This window comes from Ictidomys tridecemlineatus, chromosome 7 (genome assembly GCF_052094955.1).
Source record: "Ictidomys tridecemlineatus isolate mIctTri1 chromosome 7, mIctTri1.hap1, whole genome shotgun sequence".
In the NCBI taxonomy this organism is placed as follows: domain Eukaryota; kingdom Metazoa; phylum Chordata; class Mammalia; order Rodentia; family Sciuridae; genus Ictidomys; species Ictidomys tridecemlineatus.
This window is the reverse complement of record NC_135483.1, coordinates 108,118,556-108,137,789: the sequence shown is the minus strand read 5'-3', so window position 1 is coordinate 108,137,789 and position 19,234 is coordinate 108,118,556. Positions and strand designations below refer to the sequence as shown.

The following is a 19,234-nucleotide window of genomic DNA, read 5'->3' as shown; positions in this document are numbered from 1 at the left end:
ATCTGTGAGATAAACTGTTGTAAAATTCATATGTTTTTTCATCTTACAGGTGCGGGTCACTGGGAGCACATTAAATGGTAGGCAGGAACAGCTTCAGGCTGAAGAAGATGATAAGGAAAAATGGGATTTCCTGCATTTTGCTGAAGCATGGACTCCAAATGACAATTTTGAAGAGCTCAGGAAGGAAGTTTTGTTCACTCATGTAAGATGATTTGACTTGTTCTTTTCTACTTTTTTTAATATCCTGAAAGTATAACTTCATCTTATATGGTTTTAAGTAGTAACTCAATTATTCAATGCTCTTAAAAGGGGTCTTCACTTAAAGCTGGAAAACCTCATATAACAAAAATTAACATTGATCAGAGGCTGCTACAGTAGCTTTTATTTTCTAACATTTCAGCCTTTACAGTTCAGCTCATTAATTAAATAAACTGAATAGGATCCAACTTTCAGAAGAAAATATGGTTTGGATGTGAGGTATCCCCTAAAAGCTCACATGTGAGACAATGTAAGAAGGTTCAGAGGAGAAATGATTGGATTGTAAGAGTCTTAACCCAATCAGTGAATTAATCCCCTGATGGGGGTTAACTGAATGGTAACTGAAGTGGTATGGTATAGGAATTGGGGTGTGGCTTTGGGATATATATATTCGTATCTAGCAAGTGAAGAACTCTCTCTCTGCTTTCTGATCATCGTGATGTGAGCTAGTTCTCTTTACCACATACTCCACCATGATGTTCAGCTTCACCTCGAGCCCTGAGGGATGGCACTTGCCTTCTTTGGACTAAGATCTCTGAAATCTTGAGCCCTCATATAAATCTCTTTTCCTCTGTAATTGTGCTGATCAGGTCCTTTAGTCACAGCAGCAAAAAAACTGACTAAAACACTTTATGACTGAAAATAGGGGAAAGTAAAAGAAATTTGCCTCAAAATGCACAAATCGTAAAGGAAATGAGAGATGTATTAGTCTATATCAAAATCAAAACTTTCGTTATAAAAAATGTCCTACAAATAAGTTATAGTCTGAGTAAAGACTTTCAAAATACAATATCCAAAGTATATAAGAAATTTGTACAACTCAATACAACACAAGAAAATCAACAGAAAAATAGGCAAAGACTAAAGAGAAGACCTTCCCAACCAATAAATATAATAATTTCCACCTTACTAAAATAAGGCAAATTCTAAAAATAATTTTTTTCTTTTGCAATTAGCAAATAATATATGGTGTGATAATTTCAAATCATGTGTCCATTCTTTCCCCAAAATCTTTCATCCAGTGGTTTTAGCATTCACTGATGATTTTTGCCTGAAACAGTTTCAAAATGGTGGTTTTCTAATTCTACCATTGCTTCCATATTTATTAGCTGTTGTTTTTCTACAAAGAAGAAATTTATTTTTCGTCCTTTAAAAAAATATCACTATAAAGTTGAAGATTTTTAAATTTTGTTATTAATATTTAATGCATTATAATCCTTCACTTTTTTTTTCCTTTTTATCTTTGAGCTTAGATCTGTCCTGTGAACGCTCCTTTAAACTGTTGTTTTGTTTTGTTTTGTTTTGTTTCTGTAAACATTCCCATAATTCCTGAGTAGTTCTTTCTCTTTTTCTGGCACACAAAATATTCCAGATTCACCTTGAGTTTTCCTTGCCCCAGGCTTGGAACTGACCATTTCTTTAATGACCCTTTATTGTCTTTCCTATGAAATAATATTTACAAATTAGGATTTTTAAAATTCCTTTTAGGTATCATTGCTTCTAGACTCTTTTCAGTATACAGAGTTACATTCATATTTGCATGGAAAAATAGATATGTATGTATGCATTTTTAAGTCATAAAATCCTACTAATAGCTTCAGTTAGAATCCAGCATCACCAAATTCTTCTTCATCTTTTCTATCTGTCTATACAGATAAAAATATTTATATTTTCCTTAGCCAACAGTGAAAATTCTGATTCTTACCATCATCAACATATTTACTCAATAGGTGAATAGATACATAAATTGTCATAAAGTGCTATTTAGAAGTTAATGTGAATCAAATTAGATTTATATGTATCAACATTACCACACCTGAAAATCAAAATGTTATTTTTTAAAGGCATAGCGCACACACACACACACACACACACACACACACACACAAGAATACTTACATTTATGTATATGTATATGTATAATAAAACATGTAAACATGAAATTTACAAAATTGGTTGCCTCTGGGAGAGGAGGAAAGTAAGTCTAAGAAAGAGTAAAAATGTGATAGCAACTTCAAAGAAATGTTTTATTTCTTTTACTATAGAAAAGGATTATAAGGGGCTAGGGTTGTGGCTCAGTGGCAGAGTACTTGCCTAGCATGTGTGAGGCATTGGGTTCAATTCTTAGCACCACATATAAGTAAATAAAATAAAGGTCCACGTACTACTAAAAAATATTTTTAAAAAAGAAAAGGAATAGAAGTAAATATAAAAATGTTAGCATCTGTAAATTTTGTATAGTAGGAATAAGGATGTTTGTGATACTCATGTTATTGGAGGCCATGTATGACTCAATACTAAATACTGTATTAGAGAAATTTATAATTTCATTCTGTTTTCTGCCTCCTAGGAAATATGGTGCAGAGTTATGAAGAGTTTATTTTTGTTTTTTGTTTTTTTGTTTTTTTGTTTTAGTTATCAAGAGGCCTTTATTTTATTTATTTGTATGTTGTGCTGAGAATCAAACCTAGGGCCTCACACATGCTAGACAAGCGCTCTGCCACTGAGCTACAACCCCAGCTCCCGGAGAGTTTACTTTAAATTTTCCAAAGAGTCAATCAGAAATTGTAGGAACAAAATTAAAATATTTTCTTATAACACAAAGTTAAAATTTTAATGTAAAATTTAGTTCCATTAAACATTTTTATTTGGAATCATACCAAGTTTTTAAATGTACCTTATTTGAAAAGCTAATACCTTTTTTTCCTTCAATGCTAGAAAGCCATTCTGTTAATTCTTGCTAAAAATTAGAGGGATGATTTCTAAGTTTTTTTTTAGCTTCAGAAACTACTTTCTTTTAACAATGTTATCTATTTTATAAATAAATCCGTAGAAATCCTAGGTCTTTGCAAAATATATAAATAAAACTATGCTCATGGCTGCTTTTTTCTCTAAAGTTCCTTAAATTTCAAATTATTTTTAAGAGTTCATTTCTGTGCTCTCTTCAGCAGGCAGCACATATACTAAAATTGGAAAGACACAGAGAAGATTAGCTTGGCCCCTGCACAAGGATGACACACAAATTCGAGGAGCGTTCCATTTTTTTTAAAAAAAGTTTATTTCTAAGATAGACAACTAAGCATTTGAAATGTATCTTCCCACATGTGTACATATTTATTGTTTTTTAAAGTTTCTCTGAAAAAAACTATCTACATACAAGGTGAAAGAAAAATTCACATTTACCAAATCTTACTTTCTTGAGTTACATGTATGTCTTCCCTAGTCTAGTGTTATCTTAACACAGATTTTCCAGTGCATGTGTTTATACACACATGGTTTTATATAAATTGTATCTTAAAATGAAGGTATCCTGTGTTTTGAGTTGGTCTGCTTTGGTTGTATTTAGTTGTTTGTTGTTTGGCCAACATGCAAAATGTGCTTTGGTTGACTTTAGATGGGCAATGACCTCTCTATCTTTATGCTCCAGCCTTGTGCATTTTAAGAAATGTTCAGTTTTTTAAAAGCCTTAAGGAATTTAGTGTACCAATGAACATATTTTTTTTTCTTTATACTGTCAGAACTTCAGCATTTCCAATGGGAATTTTTCTATTTATGCTGATTTCTTTCTAAGCCTTCTAAAAAGCCTTTAAAAGTTTTTTCAGCATTAGCATTTTTAACTTACTTCCAGTTTTGTCATTTAAATTTCACCAAATTAACCAGACTTGCCAGTTGTCATCAAAAACTTCCTTAACTACAAATTTATAGCAGTTCTAATTGGACGTTTTTTAGCAGCTTCTGGATAGTTCTGTGATATCAGTCAGCGTTTTAAGGAATGTTCATTTCATCTCTGTCCCAGCTCCCTGCAGCTGCAACTGGAGGGAGCTGGAGCAAAGAAGAGTGACCTTCTTCTATAGGAAGATAAATTGACTATGTAGTTAGCACATGACTCAGCTCAACTTGTCAACCCAGAGATGGGAAGACCGAGAAGCTCAAAGAAGATTAGACCAAGAGCAGAGAGTAAACCTGAGGAAAAGAAATGGTAAACTGAGGGCAGAAAAAGAGTCCAGAGGTCTAGCACCTTGCTTACCTGGTTCCCTATAGTCTTCTTACCTCTGCCAATTAATCAGATTCTAAAAGCTACAAACCCTGTAAATAATTTCTAGAAAACCAGTGAATTTGGCAAATTGATCTTCATTGAATTACATTTTAGGTGTATTTACTTTTTAACATGTTGGTCATTGGGCAAATAGTATATGAGATTTTGGCAAATTATTTTTCTGAGAATTGACCTAGAGCATAATATTGCTGATTATGATTCCTGGGAACAGGGAGATCTGTGATTAGGAAAAGGAGAAGAATGAAATACTTTCCTAGACACAAATTTTGTATTTTTTTTTTATGTTTCCTGCCTTCTTTCTCTTCTGATACTGTGCCCTTCAAAATTACATTCTCTCTCTCTCTCTCTCTCTCTCTCTCTCTCTCTCTCTCTCTCTCTCTCTCTCTCTCTTTTAATCAGTGTCCTCTTTCTGCCACATAACTCACCTAACTATTGATACTGAAAGAAAAATACATAGAACCAATACTGGGACTCCAGTATTGTATACTAGTATAAATGTACTTGTATAAGTTTTTAAAATATTGAAATATTTGGGTAATTTTTTTAGCCATTCTTCAATCCCTTCATTTTACTCCTTCAACTCACCACTAGGACTTTCTGGTTCTCGCCATAATCAAGCATCACTTGGGCTTCTATGACTCTATTTCAACCCAAGCTTGGCAGATACCTCTCCTCTACCTATTGTTAAGCATTGGTATTTCAGTAATCCACACAAATTCATGAGTCACAATTCTTTGCCCATCCCAATATGTTTATGTTTTTAAAAGAAATTATTTATTAGCTCATATAAAAGCCAACTTGAAATCCAACTCAGATGGAGAAAACAGATTTCACCTCCATGAAGAAAGATGCCTCTGCACATTGTGGTTGCCAGTCCCTGAGTAAGCAGTCCTATGTGGGAGTCATTTCATCCCCAGGGTACTATCTCAGATGGAGTCAATTTTCTTTCCACTTCTTCCTTTTTTCATATTTGAAATTTTAAATTGGGGTAGGGGGAGGGGGTCGTGCTGGTATTAGAGATTGAACCCAGGCGTGCTTCTACTGAGCTATATCTCCAGTCCTTTTTTATTTTTTATTTTGAGACAGGGTCTTGCTAAGTTGCTCAGGGTCTCACTAAGTTGCCAAGGCTGACTTCAAACTTTGATTCTCCTGCCTTAGCCCCCCAAGTTGCTTGCATTGCACAATCCCAGGCTGAGGGGTTTTGATTTTCTTACAGTGGTTTCCATTGAGTTATAAGGTTGGTTGCCTCCAGATGGAAAGAAAGGTATGGATAACATTAGTGTATATTGTCAACTTCCAAGTGATAAAAGGCTGTTTCTACATAAAGTAGACTGATAGGGAGCTGCTTCTTCTCTCTAGTTTTTATTTGGCTATCATCTTCTTAGGGCTGTTCCTTCTTTAGCTGTAGTGTGGGGAACTTGGTTCCTTCTCTTAAACCTCTTTAAGGCCTTTCCATATTCTTTTTCTCCTTTAGATAATCAGAAACATAATATATCCAGCTATTTAAAGCCCTAGATTACTAGATGGCTTCTAAGTTTCTTTTCATCCATTATACATAAGTTAAAAAGTATCCTAAGGGAAACATGGGACATAAATGATAAGTGGGTTGAGCATAAAAAAGGATTCAAATTTAGTGTGGGTAATGAATCTGACTTCCACTTAGGCTGTGACTCCTTCCTGCTTGGCTTCTTTTCTTCCAAGTTCAGTAAGCCAGAACTGATTCCATTTTGTTACTTCATATAGTAATAATCTTTCCATTGTGAAACAGATCTCAGGAAATTCCTCAATCAGCCAGAACAGCTATTCCCAGTCATTTCTTGCTTCGACTGTACTGAAGTCTCTAGTTTTCCATATCAGTTGTTTTAATTTTATGCATTCTTAGTTCAATATTCCCAGTTTTCCTTTCTCTTCATGAATCTCTTCCTGGTTGCCTCCCTTCTTTACCTTCCCTGTCTGCTGAGAGCTTTGGCCTGCCTTATCACAGTTGTCCTGTGATAAGTTCCCTGGTCTTTGTCCTCATAAGCTTCTCAAACACTTTTACCCAAAACAAAATTACACTTCAAATACCCATATTTACACTAAAAATATATAAGATGATGGCTGATCTGCTGCAAAAAAAAAAAAAACTGTAGTTGGGAAGGAGAGCTCCTCAGTATAACTAAAATTTTAAAATATACTCTCAAAAATTAAAAAACAAACTCCTTTTTTTTATCAAATGCAAACATTGTATGAAATGTTTGTCTTGTAGGCTAAAAAGTTCAAATAAAAAATTATCTCATACATATAAAAAAATAACCTTTTTACCATAGTATAATTGTCTAGTTAAATAAATAGTAATAGTGAAAAAAAGTTGATCATAGGGGCAGTAGTTTTCATAAAGTCTAAATCTGTCTTGTCCAAAAATCTCATTTATGAATATGTTAGGGCACTGTTTTCTTGGGGCCAACACATCTTAAATTAGAATATTTATTTAGTATACATTTTAGAAAATCAAATAACCCTATAAATACTATGTGATTAGTCTGCACAGTAGCCTAATAATAAGAATCACAGTGTAGCCTCATTATTATGGATATAGACATAAATACCTGATAATCATAACTTTTCATATTGTGTTACTTTTGTCTTGTTTATCTTTGTGACTTAAGTGATAAGAATTAACCTGTATGGAGAACTTATGCTATGTAGCCACTATGTTAAACCCTTAATATTCATGATCTTATTTAACCTTCGCAGCAACACTAAGAGGCAGATAGTTATCATGCCCCACTGAGTTCCGAAGGATATTGCAATCTGCCCAAGTTTGTACAAACAATAAATAGCAGAGCTGGGATTTGAACCCTGGCCCTTTTGCTGCAAAGTCATCTCTCATACCTTTGCCACACTCTAGTAGATGCTTTAGAGTTAGCACATTGTGAGCCCTCCATAAATATTTGAGAAATATACAAACATTGAAACACTTTGGTTTGGTTTTGCCAGTGTTTATGAGATGTGTACTCTGCACAGGCATTCAAAGATCATCATATAAACATTGATTAAGATTATATGGAATGAAAATCAAAACCACAATGAGATACCACTTCACACCCACTAGGATGATTAAAATTTAAAAAGAAAACAAGTATTGGTAATGATATAGAAAAATTAGCGCATTCATGCAGTGTTTGTGAGACTGTAAAATCCTGTAGCCATTTTGAGAAAGAGCCTAACAATTTCTTAAAATGTTAAGCATAAAATCTGTATGACCCAGAAATTCTGTTCTCAAGGGAATTGAAAACATATGTCCTCACAAACACTTGTACATAAATATCACAGCGGCATGATTCATTATAGTCAATGAGCTAGAGCTACCCAAGTGTCCATAAATTGAGTTGATGAACAAAATGTGGTTTATCCATACAATGAAATACTTTTTGACCTTAAAAAGCAATGAAGTCCTGAGAATATCATACTAAGTGAAAAACAGACAAAAAGTTTATATGTTGTGTGGCTCCATATATATGAATTGGCCAGAATAGGCAAATCCACAGAAACATAAAGTGGCTTGCCAGGGGCTTGTGGGAGGGAGGGATGGGAAGTGATTTCTACCTAATGAGTATGGGATTTCTTCTGAGGGTAATGAAAATGTTCTACAATTAAACAATGGTGATAGTTGCACAACTATGAATTTACTAAAAGTCATTGAATTGGACATTTTAAAAGGGTGAACTTATGGCATATAAACACTTTTTTAAAATTACATCTCAATAAAATTGTTTTTAAAAAGACATGCTAGTCTCTGAGGATGCAAGGATGAGGAAAATAGCTAATTCTCCTTTGGAGCCCACTCTTTAGTTGGGAGAGGTAATTATAAACAAATCATGTAATGCAAGATGATAAATGTGAAAAACGGAGGTATGTAAACCAGACTCTGGGAACACAGGACAGAATAAATAACCACTTGGTGGATGTGGGAAAGTTTCCATAAGGAAACATCTAAGTTAGATTTAGAAGGATGAGTTCAAAGGGAGTGAGTAGGTCCCATTTCAGGCAGAAAGAATACCCAAAGCACAGCTATGTGAAAAGATATCAACTATTTTGGGAATGGGAAGATCATATGAATGTGTGAGTGTAAGGCACACAAGAAGTGTCAAAGGAGAGAAGAAGCCTAAAACTTGGGTACTAACCAGATGGAGAGGAGCCCATACATGACATGCCTAGAAGTCTGACTTTATCCTGGGCGAATGTATTGTCACTGGAAGAGTTTTGTTTGTTTGTTTGTTTGTTTGTTCTTGTTTTTCTCTTTTGTGATGCTGGGGATTGAACCCCGGGGCTTGTGCATGCAAAGCAAGCACTCTACCAACTGAGCTATATCCCCGCCCTCATTGGAAGTTCTTGAGCAGATGAATGACATGATTGGATTTTTGTTTTCAAAAAATAATCATAGTGGCAATGTGGGAAAAGAGTTGGAGGGAAAAAAGACAGAAGTTCTTGAAGGCAGTGTTATTGGGAAATGGATTATTTCTGCCCAGATTCCCATCCAGTTTCTGCCTATAGGGAAAAGATTTTTCTTTCCCTCCACTTTCAGGCTTTTTCCCTTTGATTTTGAACTGTGGTAGCACTCTTGGTTGGGCTACCACAGTTAAAGTGGGTGGCTTGCTGTGATTCCCAAGAGATATGCCCCTCTTATGCTTGCTGCTTCTGCCTTGAGCAGAGTGAAAGGGCATGCCAAGGCCTATCTCCTCTGCTGCTAAGGTAAGAAATAGGAAATCTAATTTTGGCCTTGCATTGTAACCAGTTTTTATAATGTACCTCTTACCCACCCCCCCAAAAAATTATGGTGCTATTAGGCATTTACAGGTCTATTAGTTAAGCCAGTTTCTTTGTCAGGGATTCAGAGGGTTATCAGGAGCCCTCAGTTCCACCCTAAACTCCTAATAGTAGAAGTGATAAGAGAGAGGAGAAGAAACAGTTCATACATTTCAGAGTTAGAATCAACAAAATGAGGCCTAGTTAGACTCTTTTCTAATACCAACATTTGTAGAGAGAGTAGAAGGAAGGGATTGAAGCAGGCATTTAAGGGAAATGCCACAGTAAAATACATGCAGGTAGATAAGAAGAGGACAGATTGAAGCAATGGGAAGAGATCCAGTTTAGTCAAACTCGTCCATCACAGAGGATTTCATAGTTAATGTGTAGCAAGCTGTTAAGAGCAGAGACTGTGACAGTAGGAAAGGCATGGTTTAAAGACAGAGATTAGGAATTCATTCCAAACATCCTGAGTTTGAGGTGCTTCTGTACCTCACCTGATGTCCTAGGTCAGATCTAGAGTTTAAAAGAGAAATTATGATACAAATTATACAAAGACATACACTAAACATTGGTTGATTAATTACACTTTCTGAATTACATTCTAGTGATTGGTACATTATATGATATTTTGCTGTAAATTCTAATTGTTCTTATTAGAATAGACAGTCATTTCAGAGACATTTGCATGTACTAGTTTTGATGTCATCGATAAAATAATTAATTAATAACATTTTATTTTATGCCTTTTTTAAACCAGAGTAAGTTTATTGTTCTATTTTCTCCAGCCTGCAGAGAAAAACCAGTTCTACTTTAAAGTAGATCAGATCACTGTTAAAATTTTATTCAATTAATTTATATTTTAAGTTTTGGGTGGACACAATATGTTTATTTGACATTTATGGGGTGCTGAGGATTGAACCCAGCACCTTGCGAATGCTAGGCAAGCACTTCACCACTGAGCCACAACCCCAGCCCCAGAATATCTTTTTTTTTAATATTTAATTTTTAGCTGTAGTTGGATACAATACCTTGATTGATCTTTTCTTTTCTTTTTTTTTTTTTTTTTTTTTTTTTTTTGTGGTGCTGAGGATCAAACTCAGGGCCTCACATTGCTAGGTGAGTACTCTGCCTCTGAACCACAACCCCAGACCTGGAATATCTTTTTTTAAAAAATCTATGAGTCATTTCTTTTTTAAGATAATTTAAAGGTTTGTTTGGTTTTTTAAGTTAGGTGATTAAAACCCTGTTTCTTCACTCTATATTCTTGAAAACATATTCTTTTTGGCTTGTTTACAAATATTAATGAGAGCTCTTTAATTACAATTCTAGTCGTTAGTTCCCTATCCTTCAGGAGACCTGCATGAAGTCCCAATCATCTGTTTGTAAAACAGAGGTTTATTAATTCTTTTAGGATCAAGAGCTAAATGACAAGAGGTAGTAATGGTTTCTACCAGAGCTACCCTTTAATCAAAGTCTGTTAAACCTGACATCAGTTCTTTGATTGGTGGCCTTGCTTCACTGGAATTGCACCAGGCTTTGAAGTGCCTTATTGTTTTTTATGAGTTTTACTAAATTTCCTTTTCCTCTCTTTCAATTCTAATGACTGACTTTTAATCCTATCATATGGCCAGGAGATTTGTCTCAAAAGACCAGTAATTTACCATGGTATAAAATATAGCAAATAGATTAGGTCCCTGAGCCTTCCAGATAAAAACGTGTGTTGCCATCTTAAGCATGTAACAATTTTTATTCCTAGCACTTCTCACCAAAGGCAAGATTTTTCTTTTGTTTTTCAAAAATAATATTGAACAAAAGACAGGAACACAATGGCTAGTGTCAGCTATTTAACTGAAGAGAAGAGTATATGTTCCTCTGTCTCCATTCATCATGACATGGGCATGTTGCCTTGACTACATTTTTCCATGAGTCTTGTGATAAAAATCACTGTAGGCTCGGATCACATCTCAATTTTAGAAATATTTGTTTTTAAGTTCCTTATTTATCACACATTTAAAGAGTTATTTTCTCTAATAATTTCTTTCTAAGGACAAATAGTCATGGTGAATTAGGATGTTTGTCTGTAACTTATTACTGTAATGTCTTTTCTAAGTACAAGAATATTGTTATAAAAGATAAAAGACTTTTTAATTAAATCTTGCTATGCAGTAACCAAGCTTTACCAGACCATCAGATAGAGCACTAATCTCCAGGATACATAAAGAACTCAAAAAACTTAAACAACAACAACAAAAGTAATCCAATCAGTAAATGGGCTAAGGAACTAAACAAACACTTCACAAAAGAAGAAATACAGTCGATCCACAAACATGTGAAAAAATGTTCATCATCTCTAACAATTAGAGAAATGCAAATCAAAACTATTCTAAGATTTCATCTCACTCCAAACAGAATGGCAATTATCAAGAATATAAGCAATAATAAATGTTGGTGAGAATATGGAGAAAAAGATACACTCATCATTGTTGGTGAGACTGCAAATTGGTACAACCATTATGGAAAGCAGTATGGAGATTCCTCAGAAAACTTAGAGTGGAACTACCATTTGACCCAGTCTTCCCATTCTTTGGTTTATACCCAAAGGACTTAATATCAGCATGCTGTACTGTCACAGAAACATCAATGTTTATAGCAGCTCAATTCAAGAGCAAAACTATGGAAGCAACCTAGGTGCCCTTCAAGAGATGAATGGATAAATATATGTAGTACATATACACAATGGAATATTACTCAGCCTTAAAGAAGAATAGAATCATGGCATTTGATGGTAAATGGATGGAACTAGAGAATATCATGCTAAGTGAAATAAGCCAATCACAAAGAACCAAAGGCCAAGTGTTTTTTCTGATAAGCAGATTCTGATCCATAGTGGGGAAGTAGGGAAGAAAGAAGGAACTTCAGATTGTGCAGAAGGGAGTAAGGGGAAGGGAGAGGATATGGAAATGGGAAGGACCGTAAAATGAAACAGAATTATTACCCTATATACATGTATGATTATACTACTGGTGTGAGTGCATTACAGCAAGAGGAAGGAGAAGTTGTGCTCCTTTTGTGTGCAGTATGTCAAAATGCATTCTACTGTCATGTATAACTAATTAGAACAATTTTTTAAAGGCAAAAAAAAAAGTTTCTTCTATTATTAACCAGCCATGTCCCAAATACCAAGTGAAACCTGCTTGAGGTTTTAGTGGTAATATGTCTCTGTCTCAAAACATCTAGGGTTGTGTGTTTTGTTTTAAGCTGATCTAGGTGATATTCAAGTCTTTGAGTCCTGCCAATATGGTAAATTTTTAAAATATTTTTTAGTTGTAGATGGACACAGTATCTTTATTTATTTTATGTGGTGCTGAGGATTGAACCCAATGCCTCACATGTGCAAGGCGGGAGCTCTACCAATGAGCTACAGCCCCAGCCCCAGTATGGTAATTTCCTAGCTATTAGAATCCCTGTGCTTTCTTCTCTTCACCTCAGCAACAGTTTTCCTCTTTTTGACTGTGCAAACACTTTAATAGCATGTTTTATGCCTGCATAGGAGTTACTCTCTATAGGTATTCATCAGTTTTGAAAAATTATCATGAGAGAAGCCAGAGGGGCTTTCATGAATTATCTAAAAGACTTCATATGTTGGTTTCCTTTAAAAAAGTTAGATTTACTACCCATGTGTATATTTGACACGTGACTTCTCAATTTCTCTTTACCTTAAATAAATGAGGAAAGAAATGGAGCTTTAAAACCACAAGTGCATTTTGAAATATTTTATTCTATTCTCATAATCTTAGATGGGTCTTGAATCCCTTTGAGACTATGGGAAAAAAAGAACTGCTCTCTCAAAACACATGTGCAATGTACACAATATTTTATAGTCAATTTCACGGGCTCACTGAAGGCCCTCTAAGGTCTTGAGAAGCCCATGGGTCACAAGTTAAAAACCCATGTTTTAAAAACCCTTTATTTTCATCTAGCGCATATTATTATCTTTAGGATGTAGCAAAGAGGTTTTCTCACTTGATTTCCTATCAATCATAGCTGCTAAATGTAAAAGAAACCTCATCAATGAACTTCCTGCCGAATTGCCCAAAGGCTGTAATCAGAAATCATAACTAATGGTATGGATTGGATTTCTCCCTCCTTTCCTCAGAGGAAATCTTTATTCCTATTAAGTCTTTTAGCTTCTGGTAGCTCTGTGGCCAAGATACTAACTTATAGGTTCACTACCTGTGACAACATTCATTATTGTCCAACTTAGCCATCATTTCATTAGCCAACATCATTGCAAATCTTCCCATTTGCTAAAATTATATTCTTAGTGTATCCTTTGGTCAAGAAATTATTAGAATAATTTCTACCCACTCCTTTCTTTTCTGAATTTGACATGCTGAAGGCTCAATTTACTGTTATCCAAGTGGCAAGCATTTTTAGAAAAGTACCCACGTTGATCACTCCCATGCACTGTTAGTAAACTCTCATAGTAGCAAAGGTAATTTCTGTAAGTCATTCCTAACCTTTCCTCCCAAACTGCTTCTAATACATAATAAAAATTTCTCAAATGCTATTTTCCAAAATTAGTCATTGCTTAAGTGCTAAAAGTTCTTTTTAAAAATAGCTTAATTAAATAACTCAATTAAGGAGCTCAACTCTATTTGAAGGCCCTGAGAATTCTCTTTTTAGGGGAAGATTTCTTTAATTGTTTGATGTTGTTGAGAAGATTGCTTTAGTTTTAGCAAGTCTCAAACAATTTTTTTATTAGTGGAAAGGTGAAGAAGTAAACCTTTAAAGGAACAAATTCTTTAAAATGTAGAATGGAACAAAGTTCTGAAATTAAACATTATTTAGTAGATGTAACAGCAGTCTATTATATATTTTATGTGTATAACTATACTGTTTTATTTTGCTCTTCTTACAAAAATGTTTTTAAAACAATGTTTAGGAAGAGAGGCAGTTGAGGGAGTAAAGCACTAAGTGAAAATAAGCAGATTAAGCCAAAGACTACTTAATTAATGGTGATATCATTATCATATTTCTCTTATCAGCTCCCTGGTGGCTAGCACTGTATCCTCCTTGAAAAGCCTTACTAGATTAAGAAAAAAATGTAATGAGACTGTTAAGTGATCCCCCAAGAAAACAGTCAGTGATGACTATATAGGAAGTCTCCCACACGGAATGTTGCATAGCATTTTAGGGTCTTACTCTTAAATGAGTACACAATGAAAGATCACCAGGCATGGAGGAAAACCTCTCATGAAAAGCAAATGTGTAAGATAAGAAAGACAGTAAAACAAAAACTATAATTAATAACCACAGAGAAGTAAAAGGAAATATTTTGCCCATGAAATGAGTAAGAGAAAGGAAATTATCAACAAACAGGTGCATGCTCTTAGAAATTAAAGTTATACTATCAGCAATTAATAATTCATTAAGGAAGGAAAAGAGATTCTGAGGAAATCACCTAGAAATAACAAATGGAAAATGAGAAAAGACAGAGGAAGGAAAAGTAACATAAGAAAATTTCCCCAAACCACAGGATGCAAGTTCTAATTGAAAATATCTACCAAATACCTATTGTGATGACTGAAAAACCATATGTGCTAAAGCCTCAGCCCCCCCTGATCTTTTAGTTTTAGTTTTTTAGTTTTCTTCTGGGTTACTCTTCCTCAGAATGTTGTCTCCCTGTTTGCTGTCCTTTTCTTTAACTTTTTTTTTACTTTTCTCAAACTATTTGTGTCATGACATCCAGTCCAATAACTGTATACAACTGTATAGGGCAGTGGTTTCTGAAGTCAAAATCCAGTTGTTTCTTTCTCTTGGACTCCAGACCTGCCTCTTAAAACTTTCCACCAAGGTATCAACCTGTTCTTACATGTCTGAAAGTAAACTTTTTTTTTCTTATTTCCTCTTTTTTCTCTTTTTTGCTTTCTGATGAATCACTTATCTTCCTGTGTTTCCTGTTACAGCAACTGAAAATATCCCTACCATATTGCAAGTCAGAAATCCTCAGGACTCTGAGGATTACTAAGGACACAAATATATCCCCAACTTCTCACATTCAATCAGTGGTGTTATATCAAATCCTCTTGGTGATAAGCCTCATGTGTCCTGAGTGGCCAGGCCAGCCTGCTATTCCTCATTCTTAATATGAAAGGCAGCCAGGGTCATTGGATATTTTAGGAGGAAATCTATAGCATGAACAGGGTAAACAAATACTAAAACAGATCCTGAAGATAACTTTCTAAAATCTTCTAATTAGTAGCTTCAGATTTATGGTGATACTGCAAATTTAAATAAAACCAGAATACTATGAAAAAAAATCAAGGAACAAAAGGATGTTAAAAGTATGACTGCCAAATTAAAATAATTCTATAGAAGAGTTGAGAGAGAAAAACTCCAAGTATTTATGGAGTAAAAAGACAAAAGAGGAAAATATGAGAGTCAATAAATAAGACATAAATGTATAGACCCAATACTATACTAACAGGAATCCCAGAAAAAAAGAGTAAATGAAAAAGAAAAAAAATTTTAGCTTCAAAGAATCATAGAAATTTCCAATAGCTAAACTTAATATTATTCAAAATGAATAGGCATATGTAAATATAGATGATATAGATACATATAGATCATTATCAAATTTTAGAACACTAGTGATAGAAGTTCCAGAAAGCCTCTAAAATGAAGAAAAAGTTTATGACTTACAAAGGAATCATATCATCAACATTATCCAGTGTTGGAGGAAATAGTAAAAATTGTTAAAGATTTGTATGCCCAGCTTTGAGCAACGATGCATGCCTATAATCCCAGCTGAGGCAGGAGGATCATAAGTTCAGTGCCAACCTCAGCAACTTAGTAAGACCATAAGCATAAGACCCCATCTCAAAGTAGAATATAAAAAGGGCTGCGGATGTGACTCAGTAGTTAAATGTCCCTGAATCCAATTCCCAGGACCAAAACTAAAAAATAAAAGGGATTCGTATACCCAGCGTGACCACTAATGATGAGGGCAAACTTAATTCATTCCACACAGGCATAGACTCAGAAAGTTTACCTCCCTTATAAAGTCAAATGCTTTAACTTTATGTCTGCCAAACATTTGTCAGTATTTTCAAAATCCTATAAGCTTTCTTTGCAGTTTTATTGTATAGAATATAATATTTTCTTTAAATGTTTAACTGTCTTTATTTTTACCTTTTTAAAAGAAATGCCAAGCTCTATCTGCTAATCTGTCTTCTTCACCCTTTTCTTTTGACATATAGTATACAATTTCTCATCTGGTTGTTCATGATGTGGAATTTCATTAGTCGTGTATTCATATATGAACAAGGGAAAGTAATGTCCAATTCATTCTACTAATTGTCCTCCTCCAAATCCATCTCCCTTCCCTTCATTCCCCTTTGTCTAATCCAAAGTACTTATTTTTCCTTCTGTTCTTCCCTATTATGAGGTAGCACACGCATTTCAGAGAGAACGTTTGGCCTTTGCTTTGGGGGATTAGCTTATTTCACTTAGCATAATAGTCTCCAGTTCCATCTATTTACTGGCAAATGCCAAAATTTCATTTCTCTTTATGGTTGAGTAATATTTCATTGTGTGTGTGTGTGTGTGTGTGTGTGTGTGTATCACATTTTCTTTTCCGTTCATCTGTTGAAGGGCATCTAAGTTGGTTCCATAGTTTAGCTCTTGTGAATTGAGCTGCTATAAACATTGATGTGGCTATATCACGATAGTATGCTGATTTTAAGTCCTTTGAGTACATCCCAAGGAATGGGATAGCTGGGTCAGTGGTGGTTCCATTCCAAATTTTCTGAGGGATCTCCCTACTGCTTTCCATAGTGGTTGTACCAATCTGCAGTCCTGCCAACATTTATTGTTACTCGTATTCTTGATAATGTATTTTTAATTTGCATTTCTCTAACCCCTAAAGATATTGAACATTTTTTCATATATTTGTTGATGAATTTTATTTCTTCTTCTATGAAGTGCCCGTTCAGTTCCTTTGCTTATGTATTGATTGGTTTATTTGGGGGGTTTTGGTGTTAAGTTTTTTGAGTTCTTTATATATCCTGGAGATTAATGCTCTATCTGAAGTGCAGGTGGCAAAGATTTTCTCCAATTTTGTAGGCTCTCTCTTCATGTTCTTGATTATTTCCTTTGCTGTGACAAAGAGTTTTGGTTTGATTCCATCCTATTTTTTGATTTCTAATTTTATTTCTTGCATTTTAAGAGACTTGTTAAGAAAGTTGATTCCTGTGCCAACATGATGTAGATTTGGGCCTACTTTTTCTTCTTTTAGGCACAAGGTTTCTGTTCTAATGCTAGGTCCTTGATCCACTTTGAGTTAATTTTTGTTCTGGGTGAGAGATGGTGTTTAATTTAATTTTGCTACATATGGATTTTCAGTTTTCCTAGCACTTTGTTGAAGAGGCTATCTTTTCTCCATATATGTTTTTGGTGCCTTTGTCTAGTATGAAATAACTGTCTTTATGTGGATTTCTCTCTGTCTCTTCTATTCTGTATCATTGGTCTACATATGTCTGTTTTGGTGCCAGTATCATTCGATTTTTGTTACTGTGGCTCTATAGTATAGTTTAAGGTCTGGTGTTGTGATACCTACTGCTTCACTTTTCTTGCTAAGGATTGCTTTGACTTTTCCAAATATTCAAAAGCAAATGAATTTCATGAGTTCTTTTTCTATTTCTGTGAAGAACGTTGGAATTTTAATAGGAATTTTATTAAATCTGTATAGCACTTTTGATAGTATGGCCACTTTGACAATATCAATTCTGCCTATCCAAGAACATAGGAGATCTTTCCATCTTCTAGGGTCTTCTTCAATTTCTTTCTTTAGTATTCTGTAGTTTTCATTGTAGAGGTCTTTTGCCTCTTTTGTTAGATTGATTCCCAAATTTTTATTTTATTTTGAGTTTTTTATAGTTTTCCTAATTTCTCTTTCAGATGATTTACCACTGATACATTGATTTTGGGGTGTTAATTCTATATCCTGCTACATTGCTGAATTCATTTATGAGCTCTAGAAGTTTTCTGGTGGAGTTTTTTGGTCTTCTAAAATCATGTCATTGGCAAATAGGGATGTTTTGAGTTCTTTTCCTATTTGTGTCCCTTTAATTTTTTTCTTCCATCTAATTGCTCTGGCTAGAGTTTCAAGGATATTGTTGAATAGAAGTGGTGAAAGAGGGTATCCTTGTTTTGTTCCAGTTCTTAGAGGGAATGCTTTTAATTTTCTCCGTTTAGAATGATGTTGGCCTTGGGTTTAGCATATGTAGCTTTTACAATGTTGAGGTATGTTCCTATTTTCCCTAGTTTTTCTGTTGTGTTAAACATGCTGTATTTTGTCAATTGCTATTTCTGTGTCTGTTGAGATAATCATGTGATTCTTGTCTTTAAGTCTATTGATGTGATGATGAATTATGTTTATTGATTTCTATATGTTGAACCAAACTTCCATCACTGGGAAGACCCACCTTGATCGTGATGTACTGTCTTTTTTTAATGTTTTTATATGTGATTTGCCAGAATTTTATTGAGAATTTTTGCATTCATGTTCATGAGGAATATTGGTCTGAAATTTTCTTTCCTTGATGTGTCTTTTCTGGTTTTGGTACCAGGGTGATAACTAGCTTCATAGAATGAGTTTGAAAGGATTCCTTCCTTTTCTATTTCATAGAATAATTTGAGGATCATTGGTGTTGATTCTTCTTTGAAGGTCTGGTAGAACTCAGCTGAAAATCCATCTGGTCCTGGGCTTTTCTTAGTTGGTAGGTTTTTGATAGCATCTTCAATTTCATTACTTGAAATTGATCCGTTTTAATTGTCTATGTCCTCTTCATTCAGTTTGGGTAGGTCGTATGTCTCTAGAACTTTGTTGTCTTCAAGATATTCTATTTTATTAGAGTATAAAATTTTTCAAAATAATTTCTGATTATCATCTGCATTTCAGTAGTGTCAGTCATGATATTTCCTTTTTCATCACAAATTTTATTTGAGTTTTCTCACTCTTTGTTAGCTTGGCTATGTGTTTATCAATGTTATTTATTTTTTTTCAAAGAACCAACATTTTGTTTTCTCAATTTTTTTAATTATTTCTTTTGTTTCAATTTCATT

General features: G+C 34.3%; 1 protein-coding gene and 1 non-coding gene across 7 annotated transcripts in view; both read left to right on the top strand.

The window, feature by feature from the left end:
* Zranb3 (zinc finger RANBP2-type containing 3) overlaps positions 1–19,234 on the top strand; it is a 281,585-nt gene that overhangs the window by 179,978 nt on the left and 82,373 nt on the right. For all 6 annotated transcript variants that reach the window (XR_013424061.1, XR_013424060.1, XM_078017309.1 and 3 more), the window contains one exon: positions 50–202. Coding sequence is in view for 4 of the 6 variants with exons in the window: in XM_078017309.1 (XP_077873435.1) it covers positions 50–202 (153 nt within the window). In the remaining 2 variants the exon portion in view is untranslated. The remainder of the gene's footprint in view (positions 1–49; positions 203–19,234) is intronic.
* Positions 3,194–3,304, top strand: LOC120883874 (U6 spliceosomal RNA). Its single transcript, XR_005726053.1, has one exon. It is a non-coding gene; the product is annotated as a U6 spliceosomal RNA (small nuclear RNA).